Here is a 20,488-nt window from a genome sequence, read left to right as displayed (position 1 = left end):
CTCACGGCTTCAGAGCAGAGGAGCCTGCAGTCCAGACCTCTGACCAGCTGACAACATCTGGAGCATCACGAAAGCAGCAAGAGGACGAAGCAGAGCCAGGACTGCTGAGCAGCTGGAATCCTCCATCAGACTGGTGTTAGAGAGCAAACATGGACCTGTCCTACTTTTACAGACGTGTCGCTGCATCATGTTCACAGTTTGACGTTTCTGTTCTACTGTGAATGAAACAGTTTGAGACTTGAAGTCACTGCACTGCTTTTATTTACATTTTACACAACAGCTAACTATTTTGTACTTGGGTTGTATAAAGATGCTCAAACATTACAGTGAAATACCACACACAGAGTAACACTGCAGAAAATCCTGGTGTACTAACCAGACACACTGCAGGAACTACAATAACTACATTTATGGAACCTCTGAGCGCGCTCAGTGCTGCTGTTTATCTCTAACATTCCAGCTGGGAAACATTAACGCTCTCTGTCCCGCGGCCTCAACGTAAACCACTCTAGTTTGTTGCCCGACGAGCCAAAGTGAAATTTATTTCTTCTTGATTAACAGCCTGCAGATGAAACTGATTCATTTTCTTGTGTTCTAGTAGCATCAGTCTGAATCTTGGCAGCAGATTACCTGTTTGAACAGCTGCATTCATTTACTGGTGTTACTGGCTGGATGCATGCAGTCGGTGTGGTGCTCCCAGCTGACTTTAAGCGCAAACTCTGAGCATTTGTCATGGTGAAAATAGCGCCACCTTCAGGGCACTGAAAACATTGACTCTGCCTCATGAGCTCATTAAGCTCCCTCCGTCGTACACCCCTCACAAACCGGGCCCAGGACCAGGCAGGGGTTTGATACGTGTAAGCTCCACCGGGATGTGAGCGAACGAAGCGCTTTCAGTGCAAAGCAGGAGCCGATTCAGAACTCTGGTCGTGTTTAACCTGAACGTCTGTCGCTGAAATGCAGGAATATGAGACAGAACTGCTCTCAACACTGAAAATACTCCGAATGATCAAGAAAAACCTGCAGAAACATAAAGAGAGACGTCGACCCGTGAGAGAGTAAAAACACACCATGTGCACGTGTCCTGCTCCAACACCGAGCTCCCTTTAATTCATTCGTACAATGCAAGATTGAGTTTTGCACACATGACATCAGTCGGAAGAGTTTTCAGCATCACATCTTATTTACAGCTATTTATAGCTACAGGCTGCCACCGCTTCATAACGCGCACACAGGCCGTCATGGAGGAGCTTTAGCTGGTTAGTAATTGGATTCAGACAGTTTTAGCTCAGTTTCAGGGCTGACAGCAGCTCTCTGGGCCCTCTGGAGGAAAACTGGGCTGTAAGTGTCTCTGCTGAGAAACGAAGTCCGAACAGAGCTGTGCAGTAAAAGAGAAAAGCTTAAAATTAACGAGACGGCTCTTTCAGGGCCGCTTCACCCCAGAGACAGCAGCTTGTCCGCTCCTGCGCATGCTCGGTGGGCCTCGTGGACCCCGCTCAGTGTGGCGTACATTTGTAGGATTTCCCCAGCAGCCCTCCATCAGCTCTCAGGCTTGTCCTTGTTGGGCCCCATGAAGTCCACGCCGTCGATGGGGATCTCCTTCTCCTTGATGGCCGCCTGCACGCAGCGCTGGTACTTCCGGAAGCTCTCCGTGCACGGGTCGCCGCTCCGGTCGCCCTTCAGGAACTTCTCGGCAAACCAGCGGTTGAAGCAGGTGTCGTACTCCCGCTTCAGCTCGGTACAGGCCTCCCCCACGCTGTTCATCTCCGGGAAAAAACACCGCTCGGCTCAGAAACGACAGAGGAGCGAAACCTGGAGGACCTACCTGCCGTTCCAACCCGGTCAGCGACAACGACATGCGCACTGTGGCTCTCCTTGGAGTGCGCCATGTGATTGGCTGGTTTGGAGAAAACGGCGTACCTGCGTGAGGACGTAACAAAGATTTGTGCAAAAGAGGTATTCACTCTGAGGACAAATTATGAACCCGAAGTGTTTTAAAAAATACATAGTTATATAATGGAAATATTTTAAATGTTGATCTATTTACTAAAATGTACTTTTAAGGCTGCCATAATCATTTGTGGCAAATAACAATCATATATAGTATGTAGTTGTATTTTTCCTCTTCCGTTTTTCTTTGTAGCACGTTTAAATTCATGTCGTCTTCATTTGTCAAAACGATTTTTAACAATTTGTGTTGCTTTTTTGTAGTTTTTATTTATTTAATTATTTTTAATAAATATTTTTTATGCCTTTTCTCTAATAAAACAGCTTAGTCTCTAAACTGAAAAACTTAAAGATATATGTGTTGGTTAATTTACTTTTATGTACATATACGTATACTTTTTATATTTATGATTTATCTGTTTGTTTGTTTTTTACTTTAGCCGTTTTATAAATTGAAGAAACAAACGTGTTCTCAAAACATGGCGGAGTGGCACCTCGTCATCGTTTACCTACCCATTGTGCAAAACCCCGCGAGAGTTTTTGAGCAGCTTTCCGAAATCTCGCTGTTCCCCCGAAAATACGCAAAGAATCATCAGAGAGGCAGAAATAAGCTTATATTCATATTTATTCATCAAAGATCTGGATTAAACCGGCTCCCTCTGGTTGAAGCAGGTAAGGAAGACCCGCGGAGCTCGTTATTTAAGCTCTGACTGCAGCTGCTGACGGGGTTATTGGACCCTGCCTCTGTGCTATGCATTAGCCTCTCCTGCTGGGCCCTTCTGGTTGTTGTGACCGCGCAGCCGGACTTCGATTCAAGCTTCACCGAGCTGCTTTGTGAATTTTTCCGTTGCTGAAAGTGCTTCTGTCCGCAGAGACGAGATGTCCGACAGCGAGGACAGCGACTTCTCCGACAACCAGAGCGAGCGCAGCAGCGATGGAGAGGCCGAGGAAGTGGAGGAGAATGAGGTGAGCTAGCCGGCAAGCTACGTGTGCTAACAGGAGGTAAACAGAGAGGAGAGCGCAGCTGCGACATGTGCGGCAGGATACCGAGGAAGAACGCAGTCAGACCTGCATAAAAACGGCGCAATTTATAAGAAAAAGCTAAGAAACTTTATTGGAACAAACCCGGTCGTGTGTGTATGTGTGTCTTCTGTCTACTGGTCTTATTTGATCTGGTAAATTTGCTGCAGTCGACTGGATTTATGGCGGGACTATCTATAAAATAACCAGTTTTATAAGTAACTTTATGACTGTGAGTTATTGTACCTCCTCTGTGCCCACGTTATAATCCACGCAGTCCCCTTCAGATGTTGGGGCTCATTCTACAGATGGAGTATTAATAACGTGGTCACTTGTTGACTTCCCATAAATCAGAGGTTAATGTTTTTAAAAAGTCTTTTTTGTACATTGACTTAAAGAGCTTTGGTGTTTTTGGCACCGGTGTTACTCCTGTGGCATTTTTAAAGGCTTTTATGAACTATTATTTCCTGAATCACAGCAAAATAATACATGTAATGCAGCAAATCAGGAGCTGATCTTTTATTGTTTTCACGCTGGTGTGTTAAAGTGTGATGTTTTTGAAGCTGTTTATTTGCTACAATAGGGTGTTAAATATGACACACGTGATAGAAATGAAACGCACAAAAACACCAGTGACACAAAGAGTCACGATCCTCCAAAGGAGGGTTAATAATGACCAAAAACGTAGAATTCTTTGGATTAAATGTTCATATTTAATGTAAAATAACTGCTGATAAAGTTTTTCTGCCCTCGGGCATCTGTGGTGTCACCCACAGTAACGGCTCTGCTCTTACTCAAAATGAAAGTAACACCTGTGACGGTTTGAAAAATCCCTGCGTGGCACCAGACCACAGGTACTTTACACCCACTCGAACTAAAAGAGAACATTTCTGATAAATCAAGGAGACACTGGACTTACCACAAGCAATGTTTTTATAGAGCTTCAGGAAAGGAAGTTGAGTGACATCACCACCGCCGTGTTTTGATTCTGCTTTTTAAAATTATTTATGGTATGTTTGATAGTTGTGTATATACATTATTACATTTTAAATCACAGCACTTACCTGCTGTTTGTGCCTTTGGGCTCGAACACTTCGGTGGTGCTCGACAGCCGTACAACTGCTTTAAAAACAAATGCTGTCAGACTGATGACCGAAGACTTTTTATTTTAATGTAAAAATATGTTTGTGTGTGATGTTCCTCAAAACTCTAGAATATAACTCTTGAGCGTTCATGAGACTTTTTACCCAGATAAATAAAGGATGTGCAAATGTTACTATACAAAAATGTGATTGCAGTTTCTCCCTCTGACGGGAAATTTGACTTATTTATTCATCAGAGATGCGTTTGACTGACGATAGGCCAACAGCCTTAATGGCACCAAATTTCTGAGTGAAAAAATGATTTGCAGGGTCTGTTCTCAGATGAGGCTCAGATCTCTGAGGCTGTGTTTATAAACCATCCCTGGAAAAACAGAAGCAGCGGAGAAGCAGCGGGACCAGAGGGGATGCAGGAGATTAATTTTCATCTGCTTTTGTTGTTGTGTCACCAGGAGGAGACGGGCAGCCCAGTGGGCAGTGACAAGGTAGCGGATGAGGAGGGGGAGGACCTGGAGGATGAGGAGGAGTACGACGAGGAAGAGGAGGAGGATGACGACGACGACCGTCCGAGGAAGAAGCCGAGACACGGAGGGTTCATCCTGGATGAAGCTGGTGTGCACAGACGACGATCTCTCAGACTCCTCGTGATGATGATGATGATGCACGTCTGACCCTGTGTTTGTCTGTCCAGATGTGGACGATGAGTACGAGGACGAGGATCAGTGGGAGGACGGAGCGGAGGATATTTTGGAGAAAGGTAAGAAAGTGAAGATGAGAGCTGGTAGGAATCCTGCAGCATGAGATTGATTCTAAACTCCAGACTCGATCCCGAGGCTCCGACTGACGGATCGTGTCTGTTTAATCACGTTGCACAAACTGGTTTCATCCATTAAACTAGTGAACAGATTACTGAACGTGCCACACGATCCCAGTCTGCTGACAGCACACCTGCTGAGGTGTAGCCTCAGCTCATTTCACGTTTGTGATTGAGCCGGGGAGCCGTCGCCATCCCGCCTCCGGACGCATCGCTTTTGTTTTTCTGCAGGTTCTTATTAAAGTCCGTGTTTCGCACACTGACGTTCAAAGAGTCCGATCGGTGTTCACAACCAAAACTATTGTGATGTCGCTGCTTTGAGGAGCGGGACGAGCCCGCGTTAGTCGTAGCCCGTCTTCAAAGCGACTTTAGTGCATCAGGGCGGCGCTAAAATGGCTGCGGTGTGTTTGTGACTGAGATGAACAGGTTGGCAGTTACGTGAACCTTCACGAGCAAATAGCTGAAAATCACAAATCTGTTGCCGTCTACACAGAACATCAAATTAACTCCAGCCCGAGCCTCCGAGACGTGGAGCAGATTCAGAAATTGCTCCACGGCGTGGTCGGTGCAGGACGACAGTTTAGCTGCACCAAGACGGAGGTGCTGAGCGGCCCTCACCCGATCCAGGAGTAGAAGCAGAATAGAAGCAGTCCCCGCTGCCAACATTCGTGTCGCCGACTCGGATCATTGCAAGCTGCTGGCAGCGGTTGTTTGCGGTGATTTTCCGCTCTCCCGTGAAGCTTGGGTTAAGTTGGTGTGAGTTCTTCTTCCCCGTCGACCAAAGTTTTAACCGAGGAGCTGCAAACGCTCGGGCCTGCATCCCCCCCAGTTCAACACAAATTAAGGCTTCTAGTGACAACAGTCACGTCAGGCCCACAGTGTGACTCCTGGGCAGTTTGCAGTAACCAGCAGGAGTGAAACAAAGTTGCACATTGGCTGGATGAAGAAAGCCAAACATGTGGCAACACTCAGCAGGAAAACAGCGAGCGTGTGATCTGCAGTTAATGAGCTGAAATGTGCAGAAAACCACAATCATCTCCTTAAATATTTATCCTGGTCTATTCACCAGAGAGACGCTCGCTGAAAATTGGCTCCATATTTCTCAACCATCACTGTTTCACTGGAAAAGTCCTTTAAGCTTGTTTAAAAACAGCAACCAAACCAAATGTACGCCCAAAGACCAAATCTGTGCTTGTTCTCCAATCAGCTGTCAGCCTCGGATCATGTGACGTGTCATCATTTCAGTTTAATGTGTGCGATGCAGAGGAACAGACCCAGGAGCAGCTGGATGTTTGATCAGGTTTTTCAGGGCTTACAAAGCGCTGCGGGCCGCACTCGACCCGCCACGTGTGGTCCAATCCGCATGACTTTTTATACCAGAGTTCGAATCACCAAAGCTGAGGCGGACCAGTTGTGCCGGTCGGCTGCTGGCCGCCGAGGGCGTTAATCGTTTTTTCCCAGCTATCGGCTGCCGAAATGGCTCGTCGCTAACGAGCAGCTTTTTCCTCACACTCGCTGTTTCACGTCAGACGCCCGTCGTCACAGCAGCCGTGTGCTGAGTGAAGGAGAAGGAAAGTCAGACTGATCCAGTGTTGATGAAGAACGCCGATGACATCAAAACGTTTCCTGATTACTGTGTCTGTGAGGATGCGGTGGGAAACATTGAGCCGCTTCTTATTCGGGGCGCAGATCCGTCCAGAACTTTGTCAGTACTCGCGTCAACACCAACCGAACCACGGGCAGGACCCTCACATGTGTCAGTAGGAAGTGGCGCTCTTACAGTGTGATGTCCATGTGTGCAGGCTGTTTTCTGACTCTGCTCTCTCTGTCTTGCCGGCTCCTCTGTCGTGCATGCGGCCTCCAGTTAACGGTAAATCTGCTCCCGACGCTCTCCCGCTCTGATGTTTTCCATCGATGCCCATGCTGTAAATAGGATTCCAGCCCCATCCATTTGATTAAATCCACGTCCCTGAGTGTATTAACCCCACCCCCACACCTCATCTCAGCATTGCTGCATTCGTGAGTGTGTGGCGTAACGCGAGGAAGCACCGAGGGCAAATCCATGACTGGCTCGTTGAGCAAAAAACGCCAAACAGCAGATTAAAGAAAGTAGAAACTCTTTAAATTGATGTTTGAACCTAAGACGGCTCTCAGAGAACCAAGTGTGACCATTTGCCTGAACCTGCTACCTGACGGAGCGGCCATGATTTCAGTTTACACACTAACCAATGTGGGTGGAGCTTTTGTGATGATGCTGATGATGATAATGGTGGTGTTGTATAGCTTTGCTGAAGGTGGATGTACAGTAGAAACAGAATCGAAGCAAAAAGCTGCGTCTAAAGCAAAGCCGTTGTGCCGGTTGCCCGGGTAACCGATATGTAGATGCAGGATGTTTACGGCGTCGTGTTGACCTTAGCTTAGCACCACTGCATTGGTGGACATGTGACCCAGCTGTGGCATCATCACAACCAACGACTCTGATCTGTGAGCTCCTTCGGTGACGCTGACGTCTCCGAGTCGGCCGTAAACCCGTGTTTTGGGCCCAACCCTGCGGTTAGCGGCAGTGAGCGCCACGGCTAGCTTAAACGGGTCGTACCGTGCGCTCGCCTCTCTGATCTGAGCGAGGTGACGTCACTTCACCGCGGATGCTCGAGTCGACCCCGCTGCTTGTTTCTAACTTTATTTAAACGAGACTGGGTGAGCGGGTGCCTTCGCGCCTGATTTGATTGGCTGACAGCGGCGCTGTGTTTCTGCTGTACTTCCTCCTGAACCACATCACGTCTCCATGCTCCCCCGTGCTGCACGTCACCGATAATCACCGTGTTCTTGTTTGTGTATTTTTCCCATCATGCTTTGTGTTGCTGCTGCCTGACTCACTGTCTTTTGGCTCCTCACACTTTCTCCCTTCCTTTTGGGTTTGTCTCCTGTCCTTCCTCCCCCTCCGTCTCCTTTTTCACTCCTCTTCCTCTCCGGGCGGTCCTGAGCAGAGGAGGCTGAAGGTAAGTTTTTCATGTCATAACTGTCGAATACGCTTCAGTTCACTGGACTGGAAACAAACCGTCTCGTCTCGCCTTCAGTGTCAAACATCGACCACGTGGTTCTGGATGAGGATCACTCTGGATCCCGGCGGCTGCAGAACCTCTGGAGGTAAAGCTTTTGTTTTTGACCGCCAAAATAAAAGTCGGAGGGTTTTTATTAGGAATGGACTGAAAGCCACAGTTTGATCTGCTGATGGGAAACTCTCAGCCTGTGGGAGAGGTCACTCCCCTGTTCGGTCTGATTGGGGACGTGGCCGTCCGCCATTCACAGCAGGTGACACGCAGACTCTGTGGTTTACTTTGTACTGAGCCCCGTCTTCATACAGGAAATGATTTACCCTGCACAGCTCCATTCAGCTGAAACCTTTATCCTTTCAAGTAAAATAAAAGCTAGCTATTATTTAAAAGCGCCGTCCAACCAGACCAGCTGAAAACACAAAAGAGGAATTTTTCCCGGCGCCGCGCCCGGCCTGCGTTTTCAAACAGAATAACGTGTCACTGAGATTCTCAGCTTCAGTTTGACGACACACTTCACAGCTCACACGTGAACATTGAGTTTGTCTTTGTGTTGCAGAGACTCCAGGGAGGAGGCGCTGGGCGAGTACTACATGAGGAAGTACGCCAAGTCGTCCGGAGGGGAGCAGTGAGTACCTTTGTCCTTCCTCCTGCAGGTTGGGCTCCTCTGCCTCAGACACCACGACACGCTGAGCTGCCAGCGTCGGTTACTTTAATGACGTCACATGATTCTTAGTCGCGCGATGGCGAGCTGGACGAACTGTTTCTCACACAGACTGTGACAGACCACCAAAACTGTTGCTTTTTCTTCTTCTGTGGTGCGCAGTTACTCTGGAGGGTCCGAGGAGCTTTCCGATGACATCACCCAGCAGCAGCTTCTTCCTGGAGTCAAGTATGTAAACACTGATCCACCAATCAGCTTCCAGACTTCGCTGACATTATTACAGTGGTTTAATGTGTGTTTGTCCCCATCAGGGACCCCAACCTGTGGACAGTCAAGTGCAAGGTACACACACACACACACACACACACACACACACACACACACACACACACACACACACACACACACACACACACACACACACCGGGAGGATGCACACCTTTATGATGCGTCCTGTCTCTGCAGATCGGAGAGGAGAGGGCGACCGCCATCGCACTGATGAGGAAGTTCATCGCCTACCAGTTCACTGACACGGTAAGAACTCGCCTCTGATTGGCTGGAAGTTTTCTCTGCGCTGCTGATACAGGACAGCAGGACGGAGGGTTTTAACCTGATACAGGCAACAGTTTTTATTACATCTACAACAAAAAGAACCGGTGACCTGAATGGATCCTCGCTTAGAGAGAAATAACCAATGACACAAAGTTTCTGAGGTCAAAGGTCGCAGCTGATTTTCCTAGTTTGGGTTTTGACCTGCTGATCTTCCTCTCCTCCACCCGCAGCCTCTGCAGATCAAGTCCGTGGTGGCCCCGGATCACGTGAAGGGCTACATCTACGTGGAGTCGTACAAGCAGACGCACGTCAAGGCCGCCATCGAGGGCATCGGCAACCTGAGGATGGGCTTCTGGAACCAGCAGATGGTCCCCATCAAGGAGATGACGGACGTGCTGAAGGTCGTCAAGGAGGTCACCAACCTGAAGCCCAAGTCGTGGGTCAGGCTGAAGCGGGGCCTGTACAAGGACGACATCGCTCAGGTGCTCAGAGGGGGGGCGTTTTCACTCGTCACATTTCAAATCATGTTTACCGATGTTTACGTAGTCCGAGCGCTCTCCTGGGGGTTAAAGGTCACATGTTCCAGGGTGCCAGCTTCAGCCCAGCAGGAGGAGGGGCCTGTCTCAATATGCATACTTGTGCGTTCTCGTGTACTCGTGACACGTCATCAGTCGGAGACAAAGTACTGTTCCAATTCAAAGTACGCATCAAGCCGAGAACGCGAAAAATTCCCGGATGTGTACAAATCACGAGTCCGTACTTGAGATTTGAGAAAGGGCGGAGCTGTTTACTGTTCCCCATCACCACAGTTACAGCTGCTCCGCTGTGCCAAGCAAACAAGGCTTTACCCTCCAGCCATTTTCCAGTCTGCTTCCCTTCACCTCCCGATTCCTCTCACAAACACGTCGTCTGATAAAATTCCACTTCGTTCAGCCGTCAAATGATCGCTGTGTGAACTCGGAGCCATGTGTGGCTGAAGCTGGTAAACAGCTGCTTACGGTCACGTGGCTAACCAGCACCTCTTCCCCACTTCCTGAGAAACAAAAGCTAAAGTTTAAGCGCGAGAGCGGAGGAACGTAAGCTGCTCCGTGAGCGTAAACGTCACGTCTCTGTTCTCCAGGTGGACTACGTGGAGCCGAGCCAGAACACCATCTCCCTGAAGATGATCCCTCGGATAGACCTGGACCGCATCAAGGCCAAGATGAGCCTGGTAGGTCAAACTCGAAGGTCTTTTCTCCACTCGAGTCGCTGCTCTGATGCGTAACTGTGTGTGTGTGTGTGTGTGTGTGTGTGTGTGTTACAGAAAGACTGGTTTGCCAAGAGGAAGAAGTTCAAGAGGCCTCCACAGAGGCTGTTTGATGCTGAGAAGATCAGGTAACGGCCTGTCCGGCCTCGAGCATGCTGGGGTTCCTCGCTGAGGCGGCAGCGTGATGACACTCTGTGGTTTTCACTCCTCAGGTCTCTGGGAGGAGAGGTCAGCCATGACGGAGACTTCATGATCTTTGAGGGAAACCGTTACAGCCGCAAAGGATTCCTCTTCAAGAGCTTCGCCATGTCCGCTGTGGTGAGGAAGACTCTTCACAGACTCACTGTTACTGTGAACCTGGAGCTCGTTTAAATGAGAGAGTGAGAGTTGCAGAGGAAACGGGGCCAGTCCGCCTGCTGCAGTGATGCACAGTCCAAACTTTATATGCAAACAGCTTGAAACATGCTCACTGCAGATCTCACTCCTCGTCCTCACAAAGTCTACATGAAGCACTCTGTTTTGTGTGATTTTTCCCTCTGTGAAGCTCAGTGTGTGTGACAGCAGGATGTTTGTTTAAGACCGCCGAGCCCCTAACCACTGCACAGCTGAGCTCTTTAAACCTCACACAAACAGCTGCCGTTTCTTAGAGAGGTTTATTTTTGGCCAAGATAATAAATGAAATTAAACCGAGGAGAAGCTAACGCTCGCTCTTTACCGCAGTTTATGCCCCGATTTTGATCCAAAGTTAAAACGAGCGTCGTGACGTCATTTTGGTGTGTTTGTTGTAGATCACAGACGGAGTGAAGCCCACGCTGTCAGAGCTGGAGAAGTTTGAAGACCAGCCTGAAGGAATCGACCTGGAGGTGGTCACAGAGTCGGGTACGAGTCTTTCTGTAAATCTGCAGTCCTGTGAAACCTGCTGTCTGCGAGGCCGTCGGGCCCACGGTTACAGCGTGGGACGTCCCAAAGCGGGACGATGATCCTGAGCGCGGCAGCACAGCTGAAAAGGAGCCGCTGTGGCGAATTCACCGCAGTCGGCCGATCCTGTCGAAAGCACAGCGAGACGGATAAAGAAACAATCGCTGCTGCTAAACGACGTTCTCCTGCCCGCTGAGCCAGCAGCAGCTCAGTTTTTACAGCACAACGAATCGTGATGTTTTTAATCAGCTCTGTCATTAATTCATACCTGGGTCCCAGTTTTACTTGCAGTTGTTCAGTTTTCATGGATTTAAACAGAACTGTTACTGTTGGTGACACCTGTTCTTTCAACTTAAACAGTTGGTTTATAACCCGCTACGTGGAAAACATGAACTCGTGTTTACGACGAAGCTTCAGTTTGAATCTGTGTGTGCGCTCAGGTAAGGAGCGTGAGCACAACCTGCAGGCCGGCGACAACGTGGAGGTGTGTGAGGGCGAGCTGATCAACCTGCAGGGAAAGATCCTCAGCGTGGACGGCAACAAGATCACCATCATGCCCAAGCACGAGGACCTGAAGGTACGCACGCACGCGCACACACGCGCACAGTTGCAGTAATCCTGCCCTGATGCTGAACAGCAGTAAGTGTGTGAGTAATATCTGCTGAGGCGCCGCAGACACGTCAGAGCTGTTCTTCAGCTTCCAGGAAGCTGTTTTCCATCTCTGCTGTTTTAAATAAAGCCTCAGCGGGTAAACGGCGTGCACTCGTCCGTCTTTGTCGCTCGAAGCCTCCAAGCTCACGTCGCACAAACGTCACGGTTTTAACAGGAACGCTGTGTTTGGAGCATTTTTACCGCTTCCTGCTGCAGGTGTTGGTTTGGCAGCTCTGGTTACAGACACAGGAGTCATAACTTTAACCTTTTGATTGGTTATTCGTTCAGAGCCACGCCTCCTCATTGCACAGGAGTAGAGGGGGCGGGACTTACTGTAACGCAGCATTATCTGGTGTAACTGTACATATTCCCGTTGCCCTGCCCTCTGTCCTGTGTGTGCTCCGTGCAGGACCCTCTGGAGTTCCCGGCTCACGAGGTGAGAAAATATTTCCGGATGGGCGACCACGTGAAGGTGATCGCCGGGCGATATGAGGGCGACACCGGCCTCATCGTCAGAGTGGAGGAGAACTTTGTCATCCTGTTCTCCGACCTCACCATGCACGAGGTAAGAGGTTTGCAGTGTCTCCACCCACCGTTCCTCACCCTCCACCGTCCCCCTCTGCCAAGCCTCGGGTCATTCGAGTCCTCTAGTGGAAAATCAGATGTTGTTAAATGAGGGTTCGGGCTTGATTTGAAAAGTTGAGGCGCAGAGTGGGACAGCTCCGTGCTGCTACAGAGCAGTTTGGCAGCTCCCACTGATTTACTGGAAGAGGCGTCTCTTTATGGAAGCAACAAGCCTGCGACTGACAGCTTGAACACATGGAAAGTTCCTGTGGGGAGGATTTGGAGAGATCTCAGTGAACACTTGATATCATAACTCTGTTTGTTTTCTCTCTCGCCTCCTGAGATTCATTTTGTTCTGATGCTTTGACGGTTTTGTCTTTGAACTCTTCATCTGTGTCGTGTCTCATAAAGTCCTTAAACTGCTCGCCGGCACAGGAGTCTGAGAGGCTGCTCACCCGCTGGAGGACGAACCTCAGATTCTCGTTTTCGGGGTTCAGACTAACGCTGGTCCCTGAATGCTTTATGTGCTGCTGAGTTGGTACCAAATCTCTTTGCTCTCCTCATTGAATCGAAGGAGAGACTAAACCATCCAACCCCGTCTTTGTTCTTCCTGAGAATGGGAGGCAGAGCCTTCAGCTGGTAGTCTGGCTCCAGCTCCTGGATCCCACGGTCCTCTGATTTCTAAGGAAAAGCGCGTTGAGCCGAGTTGAAGCTGGATGTCATGACATGGCGTTTAATAACTCTGTAGTCATAACAGCGTGGTGTGGTGACAGCCCAGCACTGGCTTATCGCTGTGGGGAATGAAACCGTTTTAATAACATGCTAACGTGACTGTGATCACAAATCCGCTCTTCCTGTCTGCAGCTGAAAGTGCTGCCCAGAGACCTGCAGCTCTGCTCTGAGACCGCGTCCGGCGTCGATGTAGGCGGGCAGCACGAATGGGGCGAGCTGGTGCAGCTGGACCCGCAGACGGTCGGCGTTATTGTTCGGCTGGAGAGGGAGACATTCCAGGTAATAGTCCGCTCCGGGAAGCGCAGAAAGCGCGGCGGTTGATCGACGATTAACAAACGCCTTCTTTGTCTTTCAGGTGCTGAACATGCACGGGAAGGTGATGACCGTGCGCCACCAGGCGGTGAACCGCAGGAAGGACAACCGCTTCGCCGTGGCGCTGGACTCGGAGCAGAACAGCATCCACGTGAAGGACATCGTCAAAGTCATCGACGGGCCGCACTCTGTAAGCGCGACTTCACCCACAGCTAAATATTAATGTCGGCGTGACGCTTAATGGCAGACTTGAACTCAGGCGAGGCTGCTGTCGGCGTCGCTGTCCGCTCGAGGGTCAGAGCTGAACTCGTCTGCGGGCAGAAGCCTTTAACGCTCGCGTGTTTCCTCCTGCAGGGCCGGGAAGGCGAGATCCGTCACCTGTTCCGAGGCTTCGCTTTCCTCCACTGTAAGAAGCTGGTTGAGAACGGAGGAATGTTCGTCTGCAAGACCAGACACCTGGTGCTGGCGGGCGGGTCCAAGGTCAGCACCTCATGCTCGCTTCTTCTTTGTTGTGCCTGAAAAGTAAGAAACCGTCTGCTTTTCCAGGCCCTCTAATATCTCACATAACCGTGTGAGATCTCTCGGTGGCTGCAGGGCAACCGGACTGAGAGCATTTCTCAGCGTCGTCCTTGGCAACTTGAATAAAAATGTGTTTTGAGTGTGAAGGAGCTCTGAGGCGCGTCCAGGGTTGTATAACAGTGTTTGGGCTGTGGGGATGAAACGTGGAGGGGCTTCATCAACAATATCAAACCCAGGAAAAGTTTTCCGTGTGAATATGTGGAAGAATTACTGCCATGTGCTGGGAAGCTCAGCCTGTCTTTAATGAGTCTGTCAGCATGAGAGCAGCGGCAGCAGGCCTCTTTCTGACGATGAGGGTCAGGTCGTAGTGCACGGGTTTGCTTCCTCACGCCCCTCGGAGACGCTGCACCCGTCTCCCCACCTCATGAAACCGATTCAATCCCCCGAGCGCGCCTGCCGACACGGCTTCGAGGTGCCAGTTCTCTTCCAAATGTGTAAAGCAGAGCCGTCCTGGACCTCTGCAGAGCGAGCCGCACTTTCACTGGACCGACTCGCCCAGCGTTTCATGCGCAGCAGAGAAAAGGATTGGTCAGATTTCTTGTAGCATGTCGAGCTTGAACAATTTGACTGTTTGTGTGTTTTAGCCCAGAGACGTGACCAACTTCACAGTGGGAGGATTCGCACCGATGAGCCCTCGCATCAGCAGCCCCGTGCACCACGGCGGAGGAGGTGAGTGCTGGAAACACACAGCAGCTTAACGACGGGGGTGACACGATGAGGGGATGAAAATAAGTCAGCCAAAGGTTTTTCACTCGAGAGAACAAAGCGTATATCTGGCTTTGTTTGCGACCGCAGCCGCACTGACATCCAGATTCCCTGATTTCGAGCGAGCGAGCGATCGATTGGAGGTTTTTAGTTCAGCTTAGCCAGATTCATTCTTCCTGTACAATCAGAAGCGTTTCAAACGCTGTCACTGTTTTGTGAATCACATTTATAGAAAGAGTCATCATCTCTTGATCGATCACATTAAGATTTGGGGATTTCCCGGGCACTTCCAGACTTGGCGTGATGATGTTGCAGGTCTCTCGCTTACTACCTCTGACAGGTGGGATGTATTCGTACCTCGGTTCTTCCTGTGCACAGACGTCTCGTCTCTGAGGCGCCGCCGGTTTACTGACCACATTTGTTTTTTCACGTCCGTCTGGAGCCAGAGGGGTCGTCCAGCTCTCTGGGGGTCAAAGATGTTTTAATCTTTTCAGGAACGTGGAGGCGTGTGGCTCTGTTTCAATGTCATGGAAGGAAAACGAGCAATTAAAACTTGTCTTTGTGATGAATGTGCAAAAACAGAGACCGTTTGTTTTGTTTTTTCTGTCTCTGATTAGAAGAAATGTTGAGGGAAGCAGAGGCCGACCTGTTCGACTGTCTGTGATCAGGTTACTGATGCTGACGAGTCGGCGCGCTTTTCTTTCTCTGGTGCAAAAGAAACAAAATGATTCGCTGACTGATGGAGGTGCTGGTGTGGCCTTTCAGGTGCTCAGCAGAGAGGAGGCGGCGGAGGAGGAATGGGGCGGGGCCGAGGACGCAGAGACAACGAGCTGATTGGTCAGACGGTCCGTATCTCCCAGGGTCCTTACAAAGGTAAGACCGAGGGGACCGGCGTGAAGGTGGGACCTGTGGGGGGGTCGGTGCTGATGGCTTTGCCTCCCTTCCCCAGGATACATTGGTGTGGTGAAGGATGCAACCGAGTCCACGGCCAGGGTGGAGCTGCACTCCACCTGTCAGACCATCTCTGTGGACCGACAGCGACTAACCACCGTGTACGTATCTTCACTGAGTCCTTCACACACACAGGAAATCATTTTCTCCGTGCTGGCAGCAGCTGTGTTTGTTCACGCTCATGATTCCCTCCCCGACCCTTCTTCTCTGCAGCGGTGGAGCTAAGAGGCCCAGTGGGTTCACCTCCACCCATGTACGTACTCCCATTTACGGCTCCCAGACTCCCATGTACGGCGTCGGCTCCAGGACACCGATGTATGGATCTCAGACTCCGCTGCACGACGGTAGGCCGGTTCCAAACACGTGTTTGTTTGTTTTTTTTGGGTTCGTGTTCCTCCGATTGAATTTCTGCTTCTCTTTGTAACAGATGTGTTACAGTGTTACCAGTATTCAGTTTGTGTTACCAGGTGGGAGCAAGAACAGCAGTGGGCGGAGCTGTTGGTTCATCAGTGTATATATTGATGAGTTCATTGTTTTTAAAGTAGCGCCTCACTTTTCTCTGAGCCTGGCTCTGATTAAACTGAGGTCCGCCTTTAGTTGAAGCTCAACCAGTAACCTCCTCCAGTTTGAACTGGTGGTGGTGGTCCTTTAACTCGTCACCTGAGGGTCTGAATAAACGCAGCTGACTGTTGGTGCTTGTATAAAGTTGCTTCGACTTGTACGTCTTACGTCCAAATGCGACGTGCCCGTTAAAACAAGGGGAGCTGGTGCTGACACTGGACCGTAGAGTGGGCGTGTGTCATGACTGTGTCATCAGCATAGAGGTGACTGTCCTCACCTGTGAGCAGCACAGTGCTCTCGCCTCTAACTCAGAGGATGTTTTGCCTCCTAACAGGAAGCCGTACGCCCCACTATGGATCTCAGACCCCACTGCACGATGGGAGCAGGACTCCAGGTCAGAGCGGCGCGTGGGATCCCAGCAACCCCAACACACCGTCCAGGTGACGCAGTGACCGGTAAACACAGCGTTCCCTCCTTCTTTTTTTCTTTCTGTCTAACACGTGATTTATTTCTTCTCAGAAATGAGGAAGACTACGACTTCGGCTACGATGACGAACCCTCTCCGTCCCCTCAGGCCTACGGGACGACCCCCAACCCTCAGACCCCGGGTTACCCCGAGGTCCCCTCGCCGCAAGTCAACCCTCAGTACAACCCTCAGACACCCGGCACGCCCGCGATGTGAGTATAAGGCACAGAAACACACCCTCGCCCTCCCCTCCATAGCTGACGTAGCGACATAGCTGATCTGGGTCCTCGATTCTCGATTTGTATATTTGTGTTTCTGTGTGCAGGTATAACACAGAGCAGTATTCTCCATATGCGGCCCCGTCCCCTCAGGGCTCCTACCAGCCCAGCCCCAGCCCTCAGAGCTACCACCAGGTGGCGCCCTCACCCGTCGGCTACCAGAATACGCACTCACCAGCCAGCTACCACCCCACGCCGTCCCCCATGGCTTACCAGGTAGACAACGACGCTGAGCTGCTCGGGCTTTCCCTGAATATTTGTGTTCTGGGGTTTTTTTGTATATTTTTTACGTTTTCTTTTGTTAATCAGAGTTTGGATGAAGGGCGGGGAACTCCAGGCCTCAGGGCTGGTGTCCTACAGGTTTTAGATGTGTCCTCGATCCAACACAGCTGATTTTAAACGTTCTCCAGAGGCCTGGTAATGAACTAATTATGTGATTCAGGTGTGTTGACTCAGGGTGAGACCTAAAACCTGCAGGACACCGGCCCTCGAGGCCTGGAGTTGCCCACTCCTGCTTTAGGACCTTTCTGTTTGTGGAGGTCTAGATTTTTCTGAAATTTGTTCTCAGTCTGCGTCATGTCATCTCCACAGGCGAGTCCCAGTCCGAGTCCTGTGGGCTACAGTCCCATGACGCCCGGAGCGCCCTCTCCTGGAGGCTACAACCCTCACACCCCAGGCTCCAACATCGAGCAGGGCGGCAGCGACTGGGTGACCACCGACATCCTGGTCCGAGTGAAGGACTCGTTCATGGACCTGATGGGGCAGACCGGGGTCATCCGCAGCGTCACGGTGAGTCTGAACACTTGACGCGCAGCGGCGCTGATGGCGTCCTCGCTCCCCGCGAGTCTCTGATATTACTGACGAATGTTTTTTGGGAGATCTGGCTGCGCTCGAGCATAAAATATTGTGAAATCTGTGAAAAATGTTATTCTGGGAGTCGGAGACGCAGCTCTCGCACACAACGATCTGATGTGTTATTAAGGACGCGCAGATGTTGCTGCTTAGAGCCGCATCACAGTTGTGAAATGTCTCCAAATTCACCGAGAGCTTAAGAGCTCATCTGGTTCTGCTTTCTGCTGCTGTTGGATGGCGGCTCGCTGGATCAACATAAATGCTCCTTTATAAACACAAAAGAAAGCGTTTCTTCACAGGAGGCGTTAATCTGTTCCATATCGACACAGTCGTGACTCAGGAAGTCGTGTTTGTCACAACAGGTGGAGCTGAATCATTTCTGAGTAACTCTGACAGCGATGTTCCTCTGACCTCCCGCCCACGGTGTTTAGGAACACGCCTCCGTTACTGTGGAAAGTCAGAAACATTCAAGTGTTTGACGGATTTCACCGTTTAGCGCACAGACAGCTTTGGCCTCAAAAACTCTGCTTACGTGTGGACAGGAGCACAGACATGTGCACCTTTAGCTCCTTTGTGATGTCAGGCCGTCTGAGGCTTCTGATTGGCCGGCGTGCAGAAACCACTACAACCGAGCGCAGCTTCGTGAGTGGCGGTGGAGATGAAACGGATTCAGTGTCTTTGTTTAGGTCTGAAATTGATTTTAAAGCAGCTCCTTTGAATATTTTTCATTGGTGTGTGTGTGTGTGTGTGTGTGTGTGTGTGTGTGTGTGTGTGTGTGTGCGTGTCTGTGCGCGCGTGTAGGGAGGGATGTGCTCGGTGTTCATGCAGGAGTCTGAGAAGGTGGTGAGCGTCAGCAGCGATCACCTGGAGCCGGTCACGCCCACCAAAAACAACAAGGTAAGAACTACAGTCGCGGTTTCTGCAGATCGTTCGTTTAGAGCGCGTGTGAGGCTCAACGCTACGTTTGCTGTGCCCCGTTTCAGGTGAAGGTGATTCTCGGAGAGGACCGCGAGGCCACGGGGATCCTTCTGAGCATCGACGGAGACGACGGCATCGTGCGCATGGAGCTGGACGACCAGCTCAAGATCCTGAACCTGCGGTTCCTGGGCCGCCTCGAGCACTGAGCCTCGCAGAGCTCCCACACAAACGTCTGGTTTTTATTACCTAAAGATCCAAAAACCACATGTGGCTCTGTGTGTGCAGTTCAGCGGGTCTCTCCGTTTTTGGCATTTTTTTTTATTTTCTTCTTTTCTTATTAGTGGTCTGAATCTGCTTTTAGTGCTTTTCCTTCATGTTCTGTCTGTGACTTTGGTTTTCTTGATGCAGCAGGATGAAAATAATGTGTAACATGTCAATAAACTGATTCAGTGACATTTTTGTTTGCGGTTGTGTCAAAGCCAGGAGCCGCTGTCACAGGCTGGGTTGTCATAGCGACGGATAATCGATGCAGTCAGCTGATCAGATTCTGACAGGACAGTTATTTTAGCAGCTCTGACCTTGGGCCTCCGCCATTGTGCAGCTACCAAACGCTGCAGTTCCTGCAACATCCAGCAGAGGCAGCAGTGAGTCAGTCCCCACAGACACACTGTTTGGTCTCTGGATGATTTCCTCTTTAACAAGAACACTTTTATAACTCGCCTGTTTAAATCATATAAGGCTTAAAGTTTGCCTTATTAGGGGCGTGGCCTCTTTGACTGACAGGTGGCTGTAGCTGCTACGTGTTGCTAGGCTTCACCTGAGCTGGTCTGTTTGTGCTGTTGGAGCTTTTTTATTTATTTATTTTTCTGATGACATCATGTGACCAATCCGGTCGTAAAGTCTGACGTCACTAGCCGTGTCTGGGTCTAAACTCCGCTGCAGGTCCATATATCAAACGATCACTATGGCATTACTGAGAGTTGAAAAACTGTCTAAAGTCTTTCATCTTTAATAAAATGATCAGCGTTCTGCTCTACCAGGTGTAACAATTGAGTTTAACATCCAGGCATCCATGAAAACGGAATTTATGACATTTAACGCAGTTAGAAGTTAGCAGGAAGTTAGCTCGCTAGCTTCTATCTAAATACAATATAGCATGTCCTGACTGCGGGGTTTTGGAAACAAATTCAAACGTACAGCTCTGCTATCACTTCCAGCATAAATGAAGACAGGAAACTAAACAGCAGTGACGTTTGTAGGGTTACTGAAGTTTGGCTAGCTGCTATATAATGATGTGCTACGTGACCGCTAGCGACACAACTATGTTAGCATAATATAAACAAGCTAACTTTTTTTCCACTCGATAAAAGTTAACATGAGTGTTCTCGGTGGTCAGGACCAAATGTAATCGCATGGCAGGATGCTGTAAAAGGACCAAACTTCAGCCAGAAGAACAACTGAGATAATCCATCCACAATACGAGGTTAGTCATTCATATACTGCTGCATGGGCTGGGCTGTAGTTACATCCTAAGGTTTTAAAAACTGAGCTTAAATAAATGATTATCGGTAATAAAAGCCGAGGGAGGTGAACAGTGATCACTGA

At 49.9% G+C, this 20,488-nt stretch overlaps 2 protein-coding genes across 4 annotated transcripts; one reads left to right on the top strand and one right to left on the bottom strand.

Annotated features, from left to right (window-relative positions):
- Positions 1–613: 613 nt before the first annotated feature.
- On the bottom strand, positions 614–1,931 carry triap1 (TP53 regulated inhibitor of apoptosis 1). Its single transcript, XM_040039769.1, has one exon. The coding sequence runs from the start codon at positions 1,762–1,764 to the stop codon at positions 1,540–1,542; it is 225 nt and encodes a 74-aa protein (XP_039895703.1). The 5' UTR covers positions 1,765–1,931; the 3' UTR covers positions 614–1,539.
- Positions 1,932–2,480: 549 nt separating this feature from the next.
- On the top strand, positions 2,481–19,338 carry supt5h (SPT5 homolog, DSIF elongation factor subunit). 3 transcript variants are annotated; one of them, XM_040039684.1, is made up of 31 exons: positions 2,481–2,619; positions 2,820–2,913; positions 4,520–4,679; positions 4,759–4,824; positions 6,746–6,751; positions 7,869–7,880; positions 7,959–8,028; positions 8,494–8,562; positions 8,761–8,826; positions 8,910–8,940; positions 9,064–9,132; positions 9,381–9,632; positions 10,271–10,360; positions 10,454–10,524; positions 10,609–10,714; positions 11,185–11,275; positions 11,755–11,891; positions 12,375–12,530; positions 13,394–13,540; positions 13,617–13,763; positions 13,928–14,053; positions 14,737–14,821; positions 15,623–15,730; positions 15,807–15,909; positions 16,022–16,152; positions 16,704–16,809; positions 16,889–17,047; positions 17,161–17,329; positions 17,705–17,902; positions 18,767–18,862; positions 18,949–19,338. In XM_040039684.1, the coding sequence occupies exons 2-31, from the start codon at positions 2,827–2,829 to the stop codon at positions 19,087–19,089; spliced, it is 3,255 nt and encodes a 1,084-aa protein (XP_039895618.1). In that variant the 5' UTR covers positions 2,481–2,619; positions 2,820–2,826; the 3' UTR covers positions 19,090–19,338. The 3 variants fall into 3 exon arrangements, with proteins under 3 accessions (XP_039895618.1, XP_039895619.1, XP_039895621.1); XM_040039685.1 differs by lacking the exon at positions 6,746–6,751; XM_040039687.1 differs by lacking the exons at positions 6,746–6,751; positions 7,869–7,880.
- The last annotated feature ends 1,150 nt before the right edge of the window (positions 19,339–20,488 follow it).

This window comes from Simochromis diagramma, unplaced genomic scaffold, assembly GCF_900408965.1.
Source record: "Simochromis diagramma unplaced genomic scaffold, fSimDia1.1 OVJJ01000031.1, whole genome shotgun sequence".
Lineage (NCBI taxonomy): Eukaryota > Metazoa > Chordata > Actinopteri > Cichliformes > Cichlidae > Simochromis > Simochromis diagramma.
This window is presented reverse-complemented; position numbering and strand designations above follow the sequence as displayed.

Coding starts and splice junctions, on each gene's coding strand:
- triap1 (XM_040039769.1), bottom strand. CDS start 1,764: ATGAACAGCGTGGGGGAGGCCTGTACCGAGCTGAAGCGGGAGTACGAC.
- supt5h (XM_040039684.1), top strand. CDS start 2,827: ATGTCCGACAGCGAGGACAGCGACTTCTCCGACAACCAGAGCGAGCGC. Junction 10,715..11,184: donor GCTTCGCCATGTCCGCTGTG/GTGAGGAAGACT, acceptor TGTTTGTTGTAG/ATCACAGACGGAGTGAAGCC. Junction 17,903..18,766: donor GGGTCATCCGCAGCGTCACG/GTGAGTCTGAAC, acceptor GCGCGCGTGTAG/GGAGGGATGTGCTCGGTGTT.